Below are 21,139 nucleotides of genomic sequence, written 5' to 3'. Positions count from 1 at the left end.
ACGAAAGAAAGGAGAAGAACCTCAGCATCTTCACAGTGAAACTTCTGATGTCCACATTTTCAACATTTTGGGAAATCTTAGAACAGTTTTTGGTTGGAAAAAAGAAATGTTAAAAAATATTTCTTCAGAAGATTCACCAAAAAAAATTTTGTGAATCTTCTTAAAGAAAATATTAGAAGTTTTACTGATATATGTGTAATCATTTTAGATATTTTTAGGATTTTTTGGAAGACTTTCACTAATTTTTTGGAAAATATTTCCAAGAATTTTCATGCCACATTTGGGGGATTTTTTTTATAAATAAAACTTTTAAGGAATTATTGGAATTTTCTTCCTGAAGGTTTTGCAAATTTTCAGAAATTTGGGGAATTTTTTTGCTGAATTTTTTGGATTTTTTTTCAGACAAGGAAACAATATTTTTTTGGTGCCTGTAAATGAGGACAGCAGGAGGGCTAAAAGACAAAAAAGAGTGAATCTTAGCAATCCTCCTAAGGTAGAAGAAAACTATTATTTTTCACCTTTCGTATGTGGGAGACAAATCCAAGAGATTGATCTAAGGTCATGCCATGGTTTTAACACTGTCCTTGCACTGAACGATGCCGTCATCCAAGGTCCAGACAGCGTTATTATTTAGATGATGTAGTCTTTCCGAGCAGATCACAGTCTTGTCTGAGTGTAAGAATCAGAACCTTGCTGACAGCCAGCTCTTCACAGCAGCCAGACGGGCCTTAATATAACACAACACCAACGTTTGTCTGTCCACAGGTGCTGAATCTGTTTCTGGCTCTGCTGCTCAGCTCCTTCAGCTCTGACAATCTCTCCGCTCCAGACGAAGACGGAGACTTGAACAATATTCAGATCGCCATCGCCCGCATCAACGCGGGCATCTCCTGGCTCGGCACAAACTTCATCAACCTCTTCAATCAAAGCCTGAAGCGCCGAAAGCAGAAACCCACAGAAGTCAGTCAGGACGTGAAGCCGGTTGCAAACCACGTGGAAAGCAATGGGGGAGTTTTTGGACGCTACGGAGAGAAGTACGTCATACCAGAGGAGGACAGCTACATGACCAACCCAAACCTGACTGTCATTGTTCCCATCGCACCGGGAGAATCAGATGTGGAGTTTCTGGAGGAAGAGGAGATTTCAGAATCATCAGAGGATGAAGACGAGAAAGTGAGTTTGTCACATCTAGAAACGTGTTTGCATAAGAATGTGGCTTAACTTCATGCTTTTTTTGTTCTCTATACTCATAGTCTTTAGAGATTATTATTATAACTGATTGATTATTGATTGGTTTTCTGTTTGATGGAAACCACAAACTTTGACATTCCTGTTTTTGATAAGGCCTGAAGCAACATGGTCAGAAATGTTACTCTCTGTCACAGCATTAGACACAAATGTTACAATGTAACAAAATAACCAGATGATATTTGGTTCAGGTAAAGCAATTTATGGCTCAGTAGCAAATTTAACTGAACAGTGATCAAAGAAAACAAGGCTGGTGGGTGACGCCAAATCAAAGAACACAATAAAGCCAAAGGAAGGCTAACAGAGCAGCTAACCTAGCTAAACACAAACAAAACAACTAAACTCCCTAACACATGAGTGTTAAACGTATCTTAGCTGAGGGGACACATTCAGCCCAATTTGATCTCAAGTGGGCCGGTCCAGTAAAATCACAGCATAATAACCAATAAATAACCAGAACTCCAAATTTTTCCTTTGTTTTAGTGCAAAAAAGTTCATTCTGAAAATGCTCACGTCTAATGAAATATCTTCTCACAAAACATCACAAACAACCTGAAACTTGTTAAGAAAAATAAGTTACATTTTCTTCAGTTTATCATTTACACATTACAACTTCCAGATCACAGATTGTCTACAAAGGAATAAAACATTTACTTACAGGTATCTGGAACTGAAGGATATAGTATTTTACTTTTTGATCAAGACGAAAAAATCAGGCAAAAAAAAGACAAAATATTGCAAAAATGAGACACAAAGCGACAAACAATGGACAAATGACACAAGCAAGACACAAAACGACAAAAATGACACAAAAATGATGAATAAAGTGAAACACAAAATGACAAAAATAAGACAAAAACACAAATAGACAAAAAGGAATCACGAAACGACAAAAACTAGAAACAAGCCAAAAAAACAGGACAAAATATTACAAAAATGAGACACAAAACAACAAAAGAACAATGAGCAATCTAGGATTTTACTTTATGATCAAAACAACTTGTCATGGTCTAGAAATTATTTTAAATTTACAGTTTTATAAATGTGCAATCTGCAGTTAATGACATCTTTCATTTTTACTCTTTAGAAAGTCCTCCTGGTGGGCCACTTTTTGCCCACGGGCCACATGTTTGACACCCCTGCCCTAGCCAAACACACAGACGCAACACCCACAACAAACAACAGAAACTAATACAAACAGTGCACAGAACTAAACTGGTGCCTCTAAACACAGATATTTAACACATAACAATCAAACATTGATCATCTGCAGGCTTTGAACTATGGAAACAATATTATACAATTCACAATATTAGTCAAGTGGTTTAAATGTTGTGGCTGATCCATGCGTGTCCCAGTTGTGTTTGTTGTGAGTTTTAAAGCCTGAGGAATTAATCTTATCCTGTTAGTTTCCCTGCTTTCTGTTATTCACATGCTGAGTAAAGAAAAAAGTTCAAACTAGAATCATCATATACCTAATTTCTCACGTCCACAATTTCCTATTTACATCCCGAGCAGTTTGCTGCAAATAAAAATATTGACAGTAACTTGATAATCAAGAAAATATGTATTAATTTGTCATTTATTACTGGAATAAAACAAATATGTTCAAGGTCCGCCTGACGACAAATTTTAGATTTTAGTCTCTTCTTAGAATATTTTCTAGGTTATAATTAACTGGTAAACTATTGATGGAACGCTACCTAATTTATGTTGACTCAAGATTTCCGACTCGCCTTAAAATAAGAAGACAGTGCTTTACAAGTTTTGCTTAAATAGCTTTTTTTTCACCTTGTTGCCCGTAAGTATAATAAAAATGTTACCAAAGAATGGGTAGTTTAGCTTGTTTAATACCGACTTAGTGGGGATTACACTAATGAAGAAATGGCAGGTTGTTTACTGTATTTATAACTCACAAACTGCCAGAGGATTATCCCTCTACAAACGTCTATTATCTATTTGTTCTGACTCCTCTCCTAGTATTTTCTAGTGAAATAACATATTCCAAGTTGTAGAATCTAATCACTTTCCATTTCTTCAACCGTGGCTTACTGCACGTTTAGAAGTAAGAGCTCAGTGAGCGACTGATAAAGACAAGGTAGAACAGGTGAGCATGCGCTGCCAACAGGATGCGGCTTTCCGGCAACATAAGGGGATAATCTGTAAAGCAGGCAGGGTGAACTCAGATGGAGACTGGTGCCGGGGTGAGACAAATATAACTTGGGAATCCAGATGTTTTATTTCAGTTCAAACCGGTTATTATGAGTTAAATGTCTGGTCAGGCAGGGCACATCTGGCAAAGGTTTCTCAGAATGCTGAACAATACGAGGAAAGGATAACAGCCGCTGAAAATGTTGTTGTGACATTTATATCAGTTAATATTGTTGTATGTTTGCCACACAGCATCCTGCTGTGCATCGTAATCTAAAGCTCGCATTTGACTTGAAATCGGTGACATAAGAGTCCGCTTTCACAGGATTTATTTTAACATATTATGGTGGGGAAATCACAGGTTTAAATAGCTTAATTAGAAAGAATTAATCAAATAATTCATGATCACTGAATTCGAACTCGTCACGCTGTCGTGGCTCACTGGAGCGCTTGAATAGAACAAAGCCGTCATTGATGTTATTAGTAACATCTGTGTTTCTCTACAAAATGTTTGCTGTGGGAAAGGCCTGGATATTCTGTGAGGTACCAATTTTTAAAATCTCAGCCACCTAAGTGTTTGACAGTGGAGCTGATCAGACTCTATTAGAGCTGAAGGTGGGCACAGCGATTTATCCCAGCAGAGCAGGGACAAGAAGACTGACAGGAAGGTGAGGAGGAGGTCTGTGGAGCAAAGTTTGTGCTTCGTGACAAACCCATGAGAACAAGGTTAATCAGCCATGATAATTTGATAACTGCAAATAAATACAACGGCATGACCTTTCTTGATATGTCAGTCGGGGTCCACTATGCCAAGCATCCTGAGTCTGACAGAGGCAGCAAAGCTACTAGCACTATTTGGTTTATTAGTGTGCTATTATTTCTACTGTATTATACATTAAGCTCACAGGCCATCACAGATTGAGCAGATCATAGTTAGAGATACAGTTTTAAAGTCCCCAGTTTGGTTCAAAGCTATCTGGACTTCACTGCATGTCATTCTCCTGCTCTTTATCCAACATCTCTTATCTCTCTGCTCTGTCATTTTTAGTGACTTTATTTAACCTTTTTTATTAAAGGTATATTCTTACTTTTTTTTACACATAGGAGAGATTCTGTTATTTGCTTTCTTGTGACAAGTAAGAATTGAAAATCTAGAAAACTCTCATGTCTGACAAATGTAGGTAGCGCAGCACAGACAAAGAAAACAGGTAAAAATCTCTCATGGCATTGTTCAAATAAAATACAACCGACCTGTCTCTGCAGCATAATAAATAACACATTATCTCTGCTTGGTTTGAGCCTTGTATTACCAACATATTTAACATACAAGCACTATTATCTGTGGTCTCATGACTCTAACACTGAAGAACTGTAAGAAACAGACATCAGAGTTGTTGCTTCTTAACAGGAGATAATTTTTTTAGGAATGAAACAGTTCATTTACATTCTCTGCAAAATGAAAAGTGCATGCTTTTCGTTAATACAAATTGCAACTTTATCCCAAATACAATCCACATTAGCACTTTGAAATCTTATTTACATGTTTTAATCTTGATGTCATTGCAGTTTCAGTAATGTGAAGTAAATGTTAACTGTGTTTTAGTTCATCTGGACAATACATGCCCACAAAATCTAAACTCATGTCATCCAAAACTAGATTATAGACTTAAGATGTATATCTAGATTTATTACAGACAAACACATCAAACAGCATAATCTGTATTCACCTCCTTTTCCCATATTTCCCTTCGTGGTTCTGGTTGCATTTGTACTTTTCCCCAGACTGGCTCCATGTCATGATCATGTTCTGAATGCATGCCAGTCATACACATGGCACATTATTGAAGTATTGTCTTTCATAGTAGAATGTTTACATTTAATCTGACAGTCATAAAGCATTTTGTACTGAAATTGTTAGTTGTATTTTTGACTTGATCAACATCCTTATAAGTCAGGTAGAGCTAGCCTAGCCGCGCTAGACCCAGCTCTGAAGATGCGTCTTCAGAGCTGGGTCTAGCGCGGCTAGGCTAAGGTAGAGCAGCATAGAGGACCATAAAGAAAATCTGTATCTGTCTCCTCCCAAGTGACTGACCCTGTAATGACCCCATGTAACCCACAGAAAAGACAAACTCACTAAATAGTGCCATATGTTAAAATTACATGGGGTGTTTTAGACCTCAAGACCACAATACATTGGTATTTTAAAGAACTTAACACACCCTAAACAGAAACCGAAAAAAATAGTTTCAAGTCATTCAGTTGAAAAAATGATTGACAAAGTCATGAAACATTGGAATGATAGAATAAAACAGCTCCGAGTTGTGACAGCAAGTATTGCTCAGTCAGTCGGCAGGATAAGACTTAATCCATAGAGGAACAGAAAAGTAAAACAAATGCTGTTATGGTTTTATAAGGGGTTATGTGACGGACAATCTCTTTGGCGGACCGATTAGACTTACAGCCGCTGTAAAGTTACACTCTTGTTGTTGCATAGATTTAGAGGTCTGTAGTTTTCATTAGAAAGCTTTAGAGTGAGCGTTCACAAAGTGTCCCGTGGGTCTGGTGTTTGTTGAGGTGGAGGGTGTGTCGCTGCTGTCCTGCCTGGCAGACAGACAGGGGCAGACCAGATGTGGAGCCAGGCCCTGCAGAGCAGATTAATCTGACACAGCTGAGCAGTGCCATGCAGCTCCAGGCTGAGCTGAGCGGCCTGCAGGCTGGCGCTCTCTCCTTCTCCATCCCTCCTGTGCTCTGCTCCACATCACACCAGAATTAGGCATCAGGGAAAATGGAAATGAAAAAAAAAAACAACTCCTCCAACCCTCCATCAGCTTAACTGAGCATCAGCAGCTGCTCAGTGTTAGAGAAGGGTACATTTTACATGTAGGAATACAGGAAACTGTTGTTCACTTTACTTAAGGTCGTGCTCACTTCTAAATCCTGATGTTATATGTGATGTTTACATATTAAAATGCCGTCAGTGCACGCTCTTTGTGCTCTGTCTTTAAATACTAAGACGAGTAATCTTGTCTGCAGGTCCTGTGGATGCTCTTTAATGCTGGATTAGACTTCATATCATTTTATAGGATTGAAGCCGCACCTGTGTCCGATAAATCACAGGAAATATGTTACTGTTATAACCCAAGGAAATCTCATCAAAATTGTATTAAGGCTCACAAGAGATTGAAAGGCGAGGCAGTGCAGCAAGGTTAGCTGGCTTTGATGGAATGAACCAACATGGACTGCTGCACGGCTCTGTCTGTGTCAAAACTTTAAGTATTTGTCTTTATATGTAGGTCTATGTTCTGTGCTCCACATGTGTGAGCATGGTCTATTAGCTGTTTCCATGTGCAGGAGACACATTTGATTAGCAGTCCAGTACACCATAGATCCATGATTAATGGAAGCTGATTTGTAATGCTGAAAATTCACTTCACAGGAGAAGATCAGCCTGTCGGAGGGCAGTACGGTGGATCTGAGGAGGCCTGGAGAGGAGGCAGACGACTTCTCAGAACTGGATGAAGAAAGTATGGAGCCAGAGGAATGTTTCCCAGACTGTGAGTAGGAAGAAGGCATGCTGTGTGTTGATTGTTTTTTCAAAATATTCTTCTTTCATGTTGATGTTTCATGTGACGGGTTTTTACGTCCTCATTAGTTTGCATGAGGCACTGTCAGTGCTGCAACATCGACACCAGCCAGGGTCTGGGCCAGATGTGGTGGAGGCTGAGGAAGACCTGTTACCAGATCGTGGAGCACAGCTGGTTTGAGACGTTCATCATCTTCATGATCCTGCTCAGCAGCGGGGCTCTGGTAAGGCTGCAAGCTGTTATTCCTCAGGTCCCAGAAATAATCGAGTAACAAACACTCATTGAGCAGCTCCTTTAATTCAAAGAAAAAAAATTTGAGTGTCTTTTAACACTGCAGTCAAACAAACTCATGCTGTTTTAATACGGATGTCAGTTAGTAATCAGAGTCTTTTTTCCATCATGCTGTAAGTAGTCATGTCTGATTTAATGCTGCACACAACACAAGTAGTTTGCTGATAGCAGTAGGAAAAGTTGAGTCAGCTATTCTAACCCAATACACTTTCTTTAAAATTCAGTGACTATGTCCTTATTGTCATGTGCAGGAAAGGAGGAAAATGAGGGGGAAGAAAGATGAGGAGTGAGATGGATGTAAATCTAGCACATGCTTCCGCATTTGCAAAATGAATCCAATGTGGAAATGACCTAAGCCTGCATTCCTTTCAATAGCCAGCAGGGGGCGACTCCCCTGGTAGCAAAAAGAAGAATGATTGTGTGGAAGTTAATGAGAAAACGATCCTTCTTCTCACTTGATTTGTTACCAGGGTAAACAGTTTCCTAATTAATTTATGGTCTTAATCAGTAGTTTCAAGACTTTTGGAATTCAGCATGATGTTCATTTTGTAACTTATGGTCCCAATCAGAGTAAAAGACTTTTAGAATGGAGTTACTTTGTGATTGACAGCAGGTCGCTATCGTATTGCCATGTGTAGTGTCATCGGGTTCACCAATCAGATCAACCACTCACCGGTCACATCTGGTTTAAAAAGACCAACAGACGACAGCCAAAGTTGTGGCTTCAAGGTCCATGAACCCGTGTGTGACGATACAGCTGCTACATCTATCTTTTACACCCCCTGTCAAAAGTTTTAGGACACTTTCTCATTCAAATAAAGTAGAACCTGTCCTACAACTTTTGACAGGGGGTGTATGTACCAAATGTGGTACACATATGCAGCACATCAGGCTGAACAAAAAAGTCACTGACAGCCACATTCCAAACCCAACAGGAAATGAGCTATTTTGCGTTGAATGTCAGATTTTGCCCATTTTTCTTTTTTTTTTCTGGAGCGAACTCCTCCTAGGGGGAAACTCCAATTCACCTCAAATTCGGCCAGTACATACAGGAGGCCTTAATGATCCAAAGTTATTAAAATCTTTTTCCAAAGTCAAAGGGCGTGTCCGTGGCGGCCTCTGGAATTTTGATCCTTCGCCATGAAATTTCAAATGCTGTATAAATGCCCTGAACATGCTCCAATCTGCCTGAAACTTTACATGTATGATCAGAGTCCTGCCCTGATCACATCCATATGATGAAATACACCCCCTGTCAAACATTGTAGGACAGGTTCTACTTTATTTGAATGAGACAGTGTCCTAAAACTTTTGACAGGGGGTGTACATACTGTCTACAGGGAGAGTGGACAATAAAAATGAGGCCGGTATCAATAAGTAAAATTATAAACTAATGCTGGATTAGATCCTGTATGGTTTTGTGCCAATTCCACTGGCAATTTAGTTCCAGAGGAATAGCAGACCTCATCACTTCCAAAAAAAAATCGCCTATTCTGGCGTTTAACTACTCGATGTTGTTAAAATGCACTTTGTAACTTTCCCTGAGGCAGTAAACAGTTTGTCTGAGAAAAATACTGTTGGTCTCAAAAGAGTACTATGCTCTTAAAGTAACAGAAAGTTCTAAGAAGCAGCAGTAGGATTTCTGCTTTCTTATAGCTGAAATACACTGGTCAACAGCAGTGATGTGACATGTTTTCTTAAACTGCAGGCATTTGAAGACATCTACATTGAGAAGAGAAAAGTCGTAAAGGTGGTGTTGGAATACGCTGACAAAGTCTTCTCCTACATCTTCGTGCTGGAGATGTTCCTCAAGTGGATCGCATACGGTTTCAAGAAATATTTCACCAACTACTGGTGCTGGCTGGACTTCCTCATTGTGGATGTAAGTGAACATTTTGCCGCACCTCACGTGTTTTAATTGCACTACTATAAAATAACATGTTGAAATTTCAGGTTGAACTGTAATTCCTCTCACTGTAGCTGAATGTAGCTCAGATTTGTGGGATTCACAGCTTGGTGAGTGCCGTGATATTTACAGGAAAGCACTTCACAGTTAATTTATAGTTTGCAAAAACTGAAAATGTGCTAACTTTGTCGTGTGTCATTCCATTTTAAACAACCTCGAGACATTTTTTTAGGACCTAAAGCAGCTTACAAGATTACAGCTAAATCACACACTGAAACAGTAGTTATATTATAGCATTTTGCAGTTGTTTGTATGGTAAGAATTCTCCAAATACAGTAGAAGAAGTTCCCCAGTATTAGAAGTTTTGTTACATTTTGTGAGCATCAGACATGTTTGGGGGTTAAATGGATGCGGCTCTGTAGTGTTCAGTCATCCGAAGTGCCCGAGGCGAGCAGCCCGAGGCCTGACTTGACTTCCTCTGATTTCGCCTGCTGTTACACAGATTGCCACAGACCGCTCTATTGTTAGGGTAAGTTCTAGTTAGCAGGCTGCAGGTGAGTATGGGCTCTGGGATTGGAAAACTTGCATCTGCATCACAAATGCTTCTGTGTTTCTTCACTCGTAAGTGCTTTCTGTTGTGATATCAAAAGCCACCGTCTTGTTTACAAAAAAATGCATTTCGTATGCATAAAAAAATATTTGTTGCTACAAAACAGTCATTCTCTGAATCAGTTACTGCAAGACCTTGGCTTTTATATCAAAAACAAATGTAATGCCATGTGCTCTGAGGCTTATCTACAGAAGATCTGGTGTACTGTGTAAAGTATTAAACCTACAATGATGTTGCTGAACAGACATTTTTAGTCGTATTTTCACATTAGAAACACACCGGTTGAATTGTTGTTGTGTGTAATTCATGTACTGAGTGTTCTTTGTTATGTCTGTTTGAAGAAAATATAAATCCTGTTGATCATTGCTATACCTATTTTTCTTTTCTGTCTATGAAAGAAATACCACCTTACCTTCTCTTACTTTGTTTATGTATTTTTCCGTCTGTACTCTTGTGGAGCCAAAGACTTCTGTAGTCCTGAAAATTAATTATGAGTATCTTCTTTAGATATATTGGACAAACACATCCGTAAATAGACTTTTATAAAGAAATGCAGACCATTTGGGACCTTATTAGTCCTAAATTGCTTTTAATGAACTTTTTTGGGCCAATTTGATACAAATTGGGAAGCAAATTTGGCAATGATATAAATTCTTTATAAAACTCACTCTATTTGATATATATACATATTTATATGCATATATAGCTGAGTATGCATGCATGGATACTACTGGTCCAATTGTGCATACTTGTCTGTGTTTTGTCATCACCAATCATGACATGAGTTTGTTCTTTCCTTCATGTATTTCATGCCATTTTCATTCATAGCTGTCATCCAAGGGTCATTCAACAGCGGAATACCATTTTGTTTTGTCTGTTTGGATGTAGAATAGAGTGGAAGTCTAAATTTGCTAAAATATGACATGACCAAAACAAATCTAAACCTCAAAAACTCAATTTTTGTGTTCCTAACTGTGGAATGTCCCAAAATACACAAAAACTCAATAAATATGGCTCTTTATATGTTTTTGACCTGTCTTTTATGATTTTTCTGTTCTGTTTTTTTTTTTTTTTAATAGTCAAATTTATCATTGTTCTTTAACTGTTTTTGTTAAGACTACGTATGTGATCTTGCTTCATCTGGTACTATTCACAGTTTTTAGAATTCGCCCAAAGGTCTAAACATGAACGAGAACTAACCTACACAACTGAAATGATGTTATGATTCCCACAGTTCATACATCTTTCTCTGTTCCATATAGGTGTCCTTGATAAGCCTGGTAGCAAATTCACTGGGATATTCAGACTTTGCTGCCATCAAGTCCTTGAGGACCCTCCGGGCGCTGAGACCTCTCCGGGCTCTGTCCAGATTTGAGGGCATGAGGGTGAGAAATATGGTTTCTGTTTTCTTTTGAGCTAACTTGTCATACATTACTGACATGCTGGTTAATCTCAGGAATATTATCTCCACCAAAGATGGTTTGATTTCATTGTAGTTTGCTAGTCTCCCAGTTGTAGAAATATTCTCACAAGACTTGTTGGTGAAATTAAGCGTAGACCAACGGTAGGCACAGCTGATTGGTTTGTTGATCCACCACTTTGGTTCAGACTAAGATATCTGAACAACTCCAGAGTGGATCAATAAGAAACTGTGTACAGAGGTCAATGAGGACACATCTTAATGACTTTGGTGATCAAACTTTGCACTTACCAAAATCTCTCTACTTGAACTGGATGGATTGGATAAAAACTTGACATGGATATGCTAACTTTCTCGATGACGTATCCTCCTGACTTTTCCTTTACCGCTACCATTGGGTTGACATTTGTGATTTTGCAGTGAAATACATCAACAACTAGACGATTGATTACCATGAAATTTGGTTTATGCCACCTGCAGGTGGGCCTGTCAAAACTGAGTTATTTGAGCTGACCACCATGATTTTGCATAATTGTTTTAATTCACCCTATAAAAACAGCTATAAGAAACAGAAATGGCATATTTCAGTCAAAAAAAGTCAATCATTACACCACTGCTGTTGGCACATTATAGTTTTAGGCAAAATGACAACAGAAAAAAAAGAGTCCAAAAACTTGGAGGAGGCCATTTGTTGGATTTGCTTGGATTTTAAAGGTGCTAATATCACCAATCTATAACTAACAGAGGCATAACATGAACCAATAAACACAATGAAATCATTAATTGCAATTATATGTATAATAATTAATTGTCAACTAAAATTTAATCATTGTTACATCTCTATCTGTAAGGTAGGGATGTAACAGTTCTTGTTATTTTTGGGATATTAGCATGCTAATGTTAGCATGTTCCAACACAGTGTGGTGAATGGTGAAGGCACAGTTGCTCTTAACTGGACTCACCTTAAGATTTTGATGATTCTTTTCAAAAGTTTTACAAATCTACAGTCGTATTTTAACTTGAAAGCACTCAGTTCACACAACTCTACACTTCTGCCAGCATGAATCTGTTGTGTTACTGGTTTTGAGTTAAATTCAGGTAGTTAAAACTTCATTTAGTCAACTATCAGATATTTGCCTACTAAGAACAGGCACACTTTCTTATCAGACTGAAATAAAATAATTCACTGAAGAAATCTAAGATGAAGTCAGCAATTTCGAATGATACCAACAGGCTATGCAATTTCTCTAAGATACTTTCCTTGTTTGTTGTTCATCAGGTGGTTGTGAACGCTCTCATAGGAGCCATCCCCTCCATCATGAACGTGCTGCTCGTGTGTCTAATCTTCTGGCTCATCTTCAGCATCATGGGAGTCAACCTGTTTGCCGGCAAGTTTGGGAAGTGTGTGAACAGAACAGGCTTCATCCACAGCGTCTCTCTTGTCAACAACAAGTCTGAGTGCCTCTCCATGAATGACACCCAGTTCTACTGGACAAAAGTCAAGGTCAACTTTGACAATGTAGGACTTGGCTACCTTTCCCTTCTGCAAGTGGTGAGTTTTTTTTTTTTATGAAGTACTGTTTTTTCTCATCTATCCAAAACAAATGTCCATCAGTCAGTTTTCTGTTTGTCAGGAAATACCCATGTAGTCCCAAAAGCTTGTTCACCGTTCCGATCTCTTATGAAATGCAACTTAAAAATAAAAAATAAAAAATGCAGCTGCAGCTGCAGCTGAAGTCAGTTGTTTGAGTATAACTTTGTTCCATTATGTTGTGTTATAGGCTACATTCAAAGGATGGATGGAAATAATGCACGCCGCTGTTGACTCAAGAGGAGTAAGTATTTCCATTCACTTCTAAAACGTATGTTATGAAGGTCTTGCAGTAACCAGCTGACACATACAACTGTTTGTTTTCAGGTGGAGGAACAACCCGTCAGAGAAATCAACCTCTACATGTACCTCTACTTTGTGGTTTTCATCATATTTGGCTCCTTCTTCACCCTCAATCTCTTCATCGGTGTCATCATTGACAATTTCAATCAACAGAAAAGAAAGATAAGTAGTAAAAACACTGATGTCAGGCCTGGATCACTTGGTATTTACATGTGGTTATTGGCAATCATCTTGTTCCATTAAGAGATTTTCAATGTTCTTTCAAACCAAAGTCTAATATAAAGAACTGTATACTAATACGTGGCTTAATTCTTAAGAAAACAAAGTGGTTTCACCTTCTGCTGTTAAGCATTGCCTAAAAGAAATGGAAAGACATGTAAAAATAATGTGAGATCTTTTTCTTTTATACTTGGGTGGACAGGACATCTTCATGACTGAAGAACAGAAGAAGTACTACAATGCTATGAAGAAATTAGGATCGAAAAAACCTCAGAAGCCAATACCAAGGCCAGCGGTAAAATATTACAAGTCACAAATATAACACGTATTTAAGACAATTGTATGTTCTCAAACATTTCCACATTTTGACATATGCCTGATTAGCCGCAACATTAGAACTACTGACAGGTAAATAACATCACTCTCATGTTATTATGGTACCTGGCATGTGGTGGAATATATTAGGTAACAAGTGAACAGTCAGTTCTTGAAGATGATGAGTTGGAAGCAAGAGAAACGGGAAGCATGAGGACTGCTATGGATAATTGCTATGGATAGAAGATTGGGTCAGAACATTTCCAGAAAAGCGGGTCTTTTAGGGTGTTCCCAGTATGTAGTGTTAAGTACCGACACAATAGCGGTCCAGTGAAGGACAACCTGAGAACCTGAAGCAGGGTCATGGACGCCCAAAGCTCATTGACGACTGGCCTGCGTGGCCTGTTCATTCCACAGAAGAACAAGTGAAGCACAAATGGCTAAAAACCTTAATGCTGCTATAATAGAAATATGTGAGAAAACACATTGTATCACACTTTGATATGTTATATAGTGTTAAAAACTGGTGCTGACCTCTGTCTACTATCCAACTCGGAAATGGAACAATGGAAGAAGGTGGGCTTTTTCTGATGAATCATGTTTTCTTTTACATTATATGCACAATCAGCTACGTGTGCGTTGTTTTTTATTTTTACCTGGGACAGTGTGATGCTCTGGGCAAAGATCTGCTGAGTAACCTTGAGTTCTGGCATTCATGTAGATGAAACTAAACATTACTACAGACCTCAAACACCCCTTCACAGCAACAATATTCCCTGATGGCAATGACCTCTTTTAGCTACACTGCAAACATTGTTCAGGAATGGTTTGGAACATAAGGAACAAAACCAAGAGATCAAGGTGTTGACTTTACCTCCAATTTCACCAGTTTGTCATTCCAGTTCAATAACTGCTGGTTGTGTGGAAAAAAAATTCAGTCATCCAGGACTTTAATGATCTGCTGCTAACATTGTAGCCAGGTGGTTTTAATGTTGTGGCTGATGTATTCGTGTTCATAATTTCTCTTGTGATATCATTACTGTTAGCAAATATTCCATAATTTTATCTCCTCACTGAATCACTGTTTTTGTTTCCCATCCCAGAACATTCTCCAAGCATTCTTCTTTGACCTGGTGTCCAAGCAAGCCTTCGACATCATGATCATGATGCTCATCATCGTTAACATGGTGACAATGATGGTGGAAACCGACGAGCAGTCGGAGCAAACAGAGTCCGTCCTCAACAAGATTAACCTGGCCTTCATTGTGATCTTCACCACCGAATGCCTGATCAAGATCTTTGCCCTTCGTTGTTATTTCTTCACAGTCGCATGGAATATTTTTGATTTTGTGGTGATAATTCTCTCAATTGTTGGTAAGAAGTGGCACTCTGAGAGTTTATTCTTTTGTTCTAATTGCATAATAAAGAAATTTCTAAATCAAATTACAGTACGTCTGAAAGGACTAAAGCTGCATTTGAGGATTTGTTTGGCCACAAGAAGCTGTAAACACAACATTGTCATGAAATCACTTGATACCACTTTATTGTTAATTTGAGCCTCTTTGCAAACAGTTGCTTCCACTAAAGTTGCAGTTAAATTAGTACTGTGTGTTCATAATTTGTTGGACAGGGTGTTCAATGGGTTTACAAGGCCTCCAAATAAAACTGATGATCGGGAATTTAAAGCAAAACTGTAAAATTGTCGACTGTAAAACCAAAACATGACCTAAAAGAGTTCAAAAAGCTCTGTTGTGCTGACTAAAACTGCAGTCAAATTTAAAGATAGAAATTTGATCCATTGCTTATGTAAAAACATCACGAGTGCAGCTGTGTACCTTTAAGTGAGATTAAAACAAACCGAATCTTAGCTTGTTTTTCGTTCTCATTTCAGGGATCGTTCTTGCTGACATCATTGAGAAGTACTTTGTGTCTCCAACCCTTTTTCGAGTCATCAGACTAGCAAGAATAGGACGTGTACTTCGACTCATACGTGCAGCCAAAGGAATAAGGACTTTACTGTTTGCCTTAATGATGTCCATGCCTGCACTGTTCAACATTGGCCTCCTGCTTTTCCTCGTCATGTTCATCTATGCTATATTTGGTATGGCAAACTTTGCCTACGTGAAAAAACAAGATGGGGTCGACGACATGTTTAACTTTGAGACCTTTGGGAATAGTATGATCTGCCTTTTTCAGATCAGCACCTCTGCAGGTTGGGACAACCTGCTGAGCCCCATAATGGCCAGCTCCCCGGATGAGTGTGACCTTAACTTTATCAATACAGGCACCAACACCCGGGGAAACTGTGGCAGCCCCTCCATGGGAATAGCTTTCTTTGTCAGTTACATTATCATTTCCTTCCTCATTGTGGTAAATATGTATATAGCCATCATTCTGGAGAACTTCAGCGTTGCCACAGAGGAGAGCACAGAACCGCTGAGCGAGGACGACTTTGAAATGTTTTACGAAGTTTGGGAGAAGTTTGACTCGGAGGCCACACAGTTCATCGAGTTTTCCATGCTGTCGAACTTCGCAGACACGCTGTCGGAGCCGCTGCGCATTGCGAAGCCCAACAAGATCAAGCTGATCGCCATGGACCTTCCCATGGTCAGCGGAGACAGGATCCACTGCCTGGACATTTTGTTTGCCTTCACAAAGCGTGTCCTGGGAGAGTCCGGCGAGATGGATGCCCTCAAACAGCAAATGGAGGAGAAGTTCATGATGACAAACCCCTCGAAGATTTCCCACGAGCCCATCACCTCCACACTGCGCCGCAAGCTGGAAGAGGTTTCCGCCATCATCATCCAGAGATGTTATCGGAGGCACCTGGTGCGCCGGCAGATGAAACAGGCGTCCTACCTCTATAGACAAATAAACTATGAGACTGTAGTGGATGTGGAGAATGCTCCAGAAAGAGAGGGTCTGATAGCCACCATGATGCAGCACTATAGGCCTGTCGAGACGGAGGATGTACAGCTACCAGAGGAAACTCAAGTGTCCTCACCGCCGTCTTATGACAGCGTGACCAAGGCAGCCTGTCTAAGCGTCCCTAAGGTGGTCAGATCAAGATCCAGAGACTCTGAACTCGGGGAGCCTGGTGAAAACTACGAGGAAACTTTCCTTTGAGAGTCTATTGTGTGGAGTGTGATTGTAATGTTTTGTTTACAGCAGAGAATATAAATCAAGAAAACTAACGGTCTAAGAGATGAAATTTTTTAAAATATATTTTAGCAGATGCCGAAGAAATATGCAATATTTTTTAGTAACTCACAGCTTCTGTATAAATGAAATAGCCCCACTATCAATTATGTCACATAGTCGCAACCTTCAAGAGAGCGGGTGGACGTTAATCTTGCTCGCACGTCGACCTGAAAATTTATATTTTTCACTTTTAAACATCAAGATATGATACTAGAAAAAATGGTGCACTCTATTTTTATTTTGTGTCTGAACAAAACTGTCAATTTGTTTTTTAAAAAAAGCCACAATGTTTGCAGTTTTTAGCACATTGTTTTACTCTGAACATCACCTTGACCACATTAAACTTTTGTAAACATCAAATTCTTAATTAGAATTTTCTAGTAAAATATGACAAAAATATTTATTAGCTGCGTTTTTTCCTTCTTAATACGACTATACAGTGTGACTGTAACTCTTCTTGGAGCAGTGGTTCAGAAATGTTGGTTGTCATTAGCATGAAAGCTAGCTTGTCAGGTTGCTAATTAGCTGCATCAATTGAAATGATTTTACCAAAAATTTTTTTCACAAAATCGTGGAGCACATGTACAGCGACACATGTACCAGGAACAAAATATATCTCACCTCAAGGAAAACGACAAGAAAGACGCTAAAGAAACAAGCAAAAGTTACAATAGTGGCCTTTGGAAAGCATTTTTCATCAAATATTATACTGAAAGTGAGGCAAAGAGATCAAAATTAACAAACATACTCAAGTAATCAACAAAAAACTACTTCAGCTAAACGTTAGCATTTCTTCTAAGGCGAAAAGACATGAGAACAGTTCAAAAAAGAAGACTGAAACACTTGTGCTACTAAACTTTGTGGTGAAAAATATTTATGAATAAAAGATTTTTTCACATTTTTAACAAATGCATATTCATATTTTGTGCAAATATTGAGATGTCTTGATGCTAACATGCTCTATATTACAAGCTAATGTTGACTGTGGTAGTTATTCAGGCAAAATTAAATTTAACCAAAGCTAAAATTTACTCAGAAACTATTTGAATATTTTACACTGTATTATTTGAAGCCAAAATCATTGGTCATAATTTAATAAATTTTTAAAATAATTTTGAATGTGCAGCACGTCCATGAAATTATCTTTTTTGTTTATGCACTGTCAGGAAGTGAAACAGTGTTGACCAGAGCAGATTCATTCATGTCATAACACTAAAAAAAAGCACAATTTTTGGTGTGTATTCTTTTTTTTTTTTTTTTTTTTTTTTTTTTTGGTGTGTATTCAATATCTGCATAATTGCATATTACAGTTTTTTTCTCAGAACTAACGCATTCCACGTTTCAGTTGTTAGTCGGTTACACAGAGGGGCTGTGTGCACTAATAATCCCTGATTCATGTGCCTGATCTTAATTGTTGTCCGCACACTTTACTGAATCTCTTTAGACCATTTTAATTTGATCTGATGGATGTGGATTGGAAGAGCATGAATGCACTGAAAGCTCATTTTGTAATTATGTGTGTAAAGAGCTTTGAGGCTGTATAATTGTATGTAAAGCTAATTTTTACCTATTTTTTGTAATGTATTTATATTGAAAAGGCCATTTCAGTGGTTCACATGATGGCCGTGAGAACATACGATCAAATTATATAAATATAATGTGTTCATTTTTATATAAAAGACTTTCCTTGATAACCTGATTGTCTGTATTGCATTGAGGTTAAACATTCATGGATTATTTTATTAAATGGCAATAAAACCTTTTTCCATAGTCGTGGGTTTTCCAACTGTCAATACAGTTTATATGGCATGGTGACTCATGTTTTACATTATGAACACACTGCCATTTCCTTCTGTTTGCCTTTATAGGAATTGTTTGTACACACTGTACCAAACAGCAAATCAAGACAAATCCCTAGCTGTGGATCTGTCCATTTTCACATGAGGAACCAGTTAGCTGATTTGACCTCATTACAAGTCAGGGCGCTGTTAAATCTCTCTCTCTCTCTCTCTCTCTCTATCTCTCTGAGTCCATGTGTGTCAGGAAAAAAAAAGGCAGGACAGATGTGCACGAACCTCTGCATCTCCACGTCCTTGTGAGTGTATTGCCCTTTAAAGCTTAAATTTGGTTAAAATGCCTCCACAAATGCAGTACAATCACATAAACCCCCCCAACAACACAGCCTAAATGATGTGTCGATTAATATTTGGTAATAATTGCAGTATATTCTAATAAAAGAGACTCACACACAGATTACAGTGATGCTACTGAAAGACTGACCGCTAAAAAACACATCTGTCAATATGGAAAGCTCAGTCATGGAGTTAACAGCACCACAGCAAATGGGAAATATTGCATTCTAGCGTTTGTAGTTTCCATCTCTCGCACTTGAAGCTTTCTTCCTCCAGATGTTAGCGACTATTACCGCTGAAATCACTTTTAGTTATGAGGCCGAATTCAAGTTTATAGTTGAACACTCCCACATTTTCAGTTCGGTAAAAAAATCATCAAGGGTGCCAATTTGGATTTAGCCCCAAAGAGATTTCCTCTCTCTGGTTGTCGGGGTGGTCAAATCCAACTCTGACCAGCTGGGATAGAGGGATAATCTGTATGTAAAAAAAATAAAATCACTTGTTTTAATTACACACTCACAGACACACAAACACATGCACTCTCTCTCTTTCTCCCTCTCTGTCATGCACACACACACAGACACACACACTCACACATACAATACACATGTGCTCGTACATGTATGAACACATCCACCACGCACACACTAAACTTTAGCCATCCATCGTCATAAAAGGCAGATGCTTACGCTGAAATTAATTTGGGTTTGAGCACGAAGTGCCAGAAAAATGTAACTTGAATGAATGTGACTTGGTAATTGATCTGCTTTTTAAGCGTTTGGACATGTGGTGGAGATTAAAGCTTCATCAGAGAGAGAAAACATTTTTAAAAAGATTAAAAAGGCACTATGTCTAATTACAAAATGCACCAGCACACAGTAAAACACAGCAATGTCAATGTAATGCATTACGAATCATATAACGTGAACATGCTAAACTGTAATACATTTGATGAATTGCATATTAAATGTGTGCCATATATTCAAAGAACATGAAGTAAAATGAATGTCATGAGTCGAATTGTGTCTCATCATCATCAGTGTGTCAGGTCAGCGGGGATGTAATTCAATTTCTGTGTTTTTAAATCTGTCCACTGCTGGAGTCAACTCACAAACACAAATCAAATCTGTACGAGACGCTAAAAGTCAGTCCTTAATGAGACGATGAGGTTTTCACTATGTTTGACTTGGTAATTACTCTCAATAATTGTTTTTTAATCATGTTCAGGTATTCCATTATTGTTTTTTTTTCTTGGCAAAAATGGGTTTCCATAAAAACAAACTCAAAACAGCAACAACAAAAAGTCAGAGATTTACCAAAAATAAAAAATAAAAAACACGAGTCCAGATGAACTCTTCAGCTAAGCACATTTTTGGTAAAGCCAGAGTTCCTCTGTACTTTAATTGATAACTCTAAATTGCCCGTAGGTGTGAATGTGAGTGTGATTGTGTGTCTGTATATGTAGCCCTGCGACAGACTGGTGACCTGTCCAGGGTGTCCCCTGCCTTCGCCCGAGTCAGCTGAGATAGACTCCGGCACCTCCACGACCCTAGTGAGGATAAAGCGGTGTATAGAGGATGGATGGATGGACTTAGAAAATTTCAGCCCTCAGACTGTGTGAAAGCTCAGGTCCTGAGGACTCGGGAGGTCTGGAGGTAAAAGGTTTTAATCTTTGGGGCCGAGTGTCAGAAAACGTGTAGAAACCACCATCAACAAAACACTCAACAAAGATTTGAACATCATTAAAGGGAAATCCAACTTTTGCATGACAATGTCTAATTAAAGGACATTTATTTCCAACGTAAATGTGTGATATTCATCCTCTGGAGCTTCTCTTCACATCATCTTCCACCTGGACTGGTTTGGTCGGGAGCATGTGCAACAAACGTGAAAAACTGCACTTTAACATCAATGAATGACACTGAAGTTTAATCTCTACATAAATGAGACTGAGTCTGGATGTGCTGCTATGTCATTAACTTCTAAGTTTAGGAAAAGTTTAAACAAAAGAGGACAGTTCAGATAAGACTTGAGAATGAGCTTATGTTGAACAAACATCTCAGACTTTCTGAGCTTCAGCACCTCTGGCAAGATATTTGAACAACAAGCAACTCAACAGATCCAGAAGTTGGAGAGAGTTAGCTTTAGTTGAGCCACAGAACATGTGG

At 38.6% G+C, this 21,139-nt stretch overlaps 1 protein-coding gene across 1 annotated transcript in view; it reads left to right on the top strand.

Annotated features, from left to right (window-relative positions):
• Positions 1-18,102, top strand: part of LOC110960378 (sodium channel protein type 4 subunit alpha-like) — a 50,126-nt gene extending 32,024 nt beyond the window's left edge. Inside the window, exons 16-26 of the mRNA XM_051953509.1 lie at positions 766-1,173; positions 6,836-6,953; positions 7,052-7,206; positions 8,983-9,156; positions 11,053-11,175; positions 12,490-12,762; positions 12,992-13,045; positions 13,129-13,266; positions 13,514-13,618; positions 14,742-15,012; positions 15,530-18,102. Of these exons, the coding sequence (XP_051809469.1) occupies positions 766-1,173; positions 6,836-6,953; positions 7,052-7,206; positions 8,983-9,156; positions 11,053-11,175; positions 12,490-12,762; positions 12,992-13,045; positions 13,129-13,266; positions 13,514-13,618; positions 14,742-15,012; positions 15,530-16,764 (3,054 nt within the window). The 3' untranslated portion in view covers positions 16,765-18,102. The remainder of the gene's footprint in view (positions 1-765; positions 1,174-6,835; positions 6,954-7,051; positions 7,207-8,982; positions 9,157-11,052; positions 11,176-12,489; positions 12,763-12,991; positions 13,046-13,128; positions 13,267-13,513; positions 13,619-14,741; positions 15,013-15,529) is intronic.
• Positions 18,103-21,139: the final 3,037 nt, after the last annotated feature.

This window comes from Acanthochromis polyacanthus, chromosome 9, assembly GCF_021347895.1.
Source record: "Acanthochromis polyacanthus isolate Apoly-LR-REF ecotype Palm Island chromosome 9, KAUST_Apoly_ChrSc, whole genome shotgun sequence".
NCBI lineage: Eukaryota > Metazoa > Chordata > Actinopteri > Pomacentridae > Acanthochromis > Acanthochromis polyacanthus.
The sequence above is the reverse complement of the archived record's forward strand: the minus strand, read 5'-3'. Positions and strand labels throughout refer to the sequence as shown.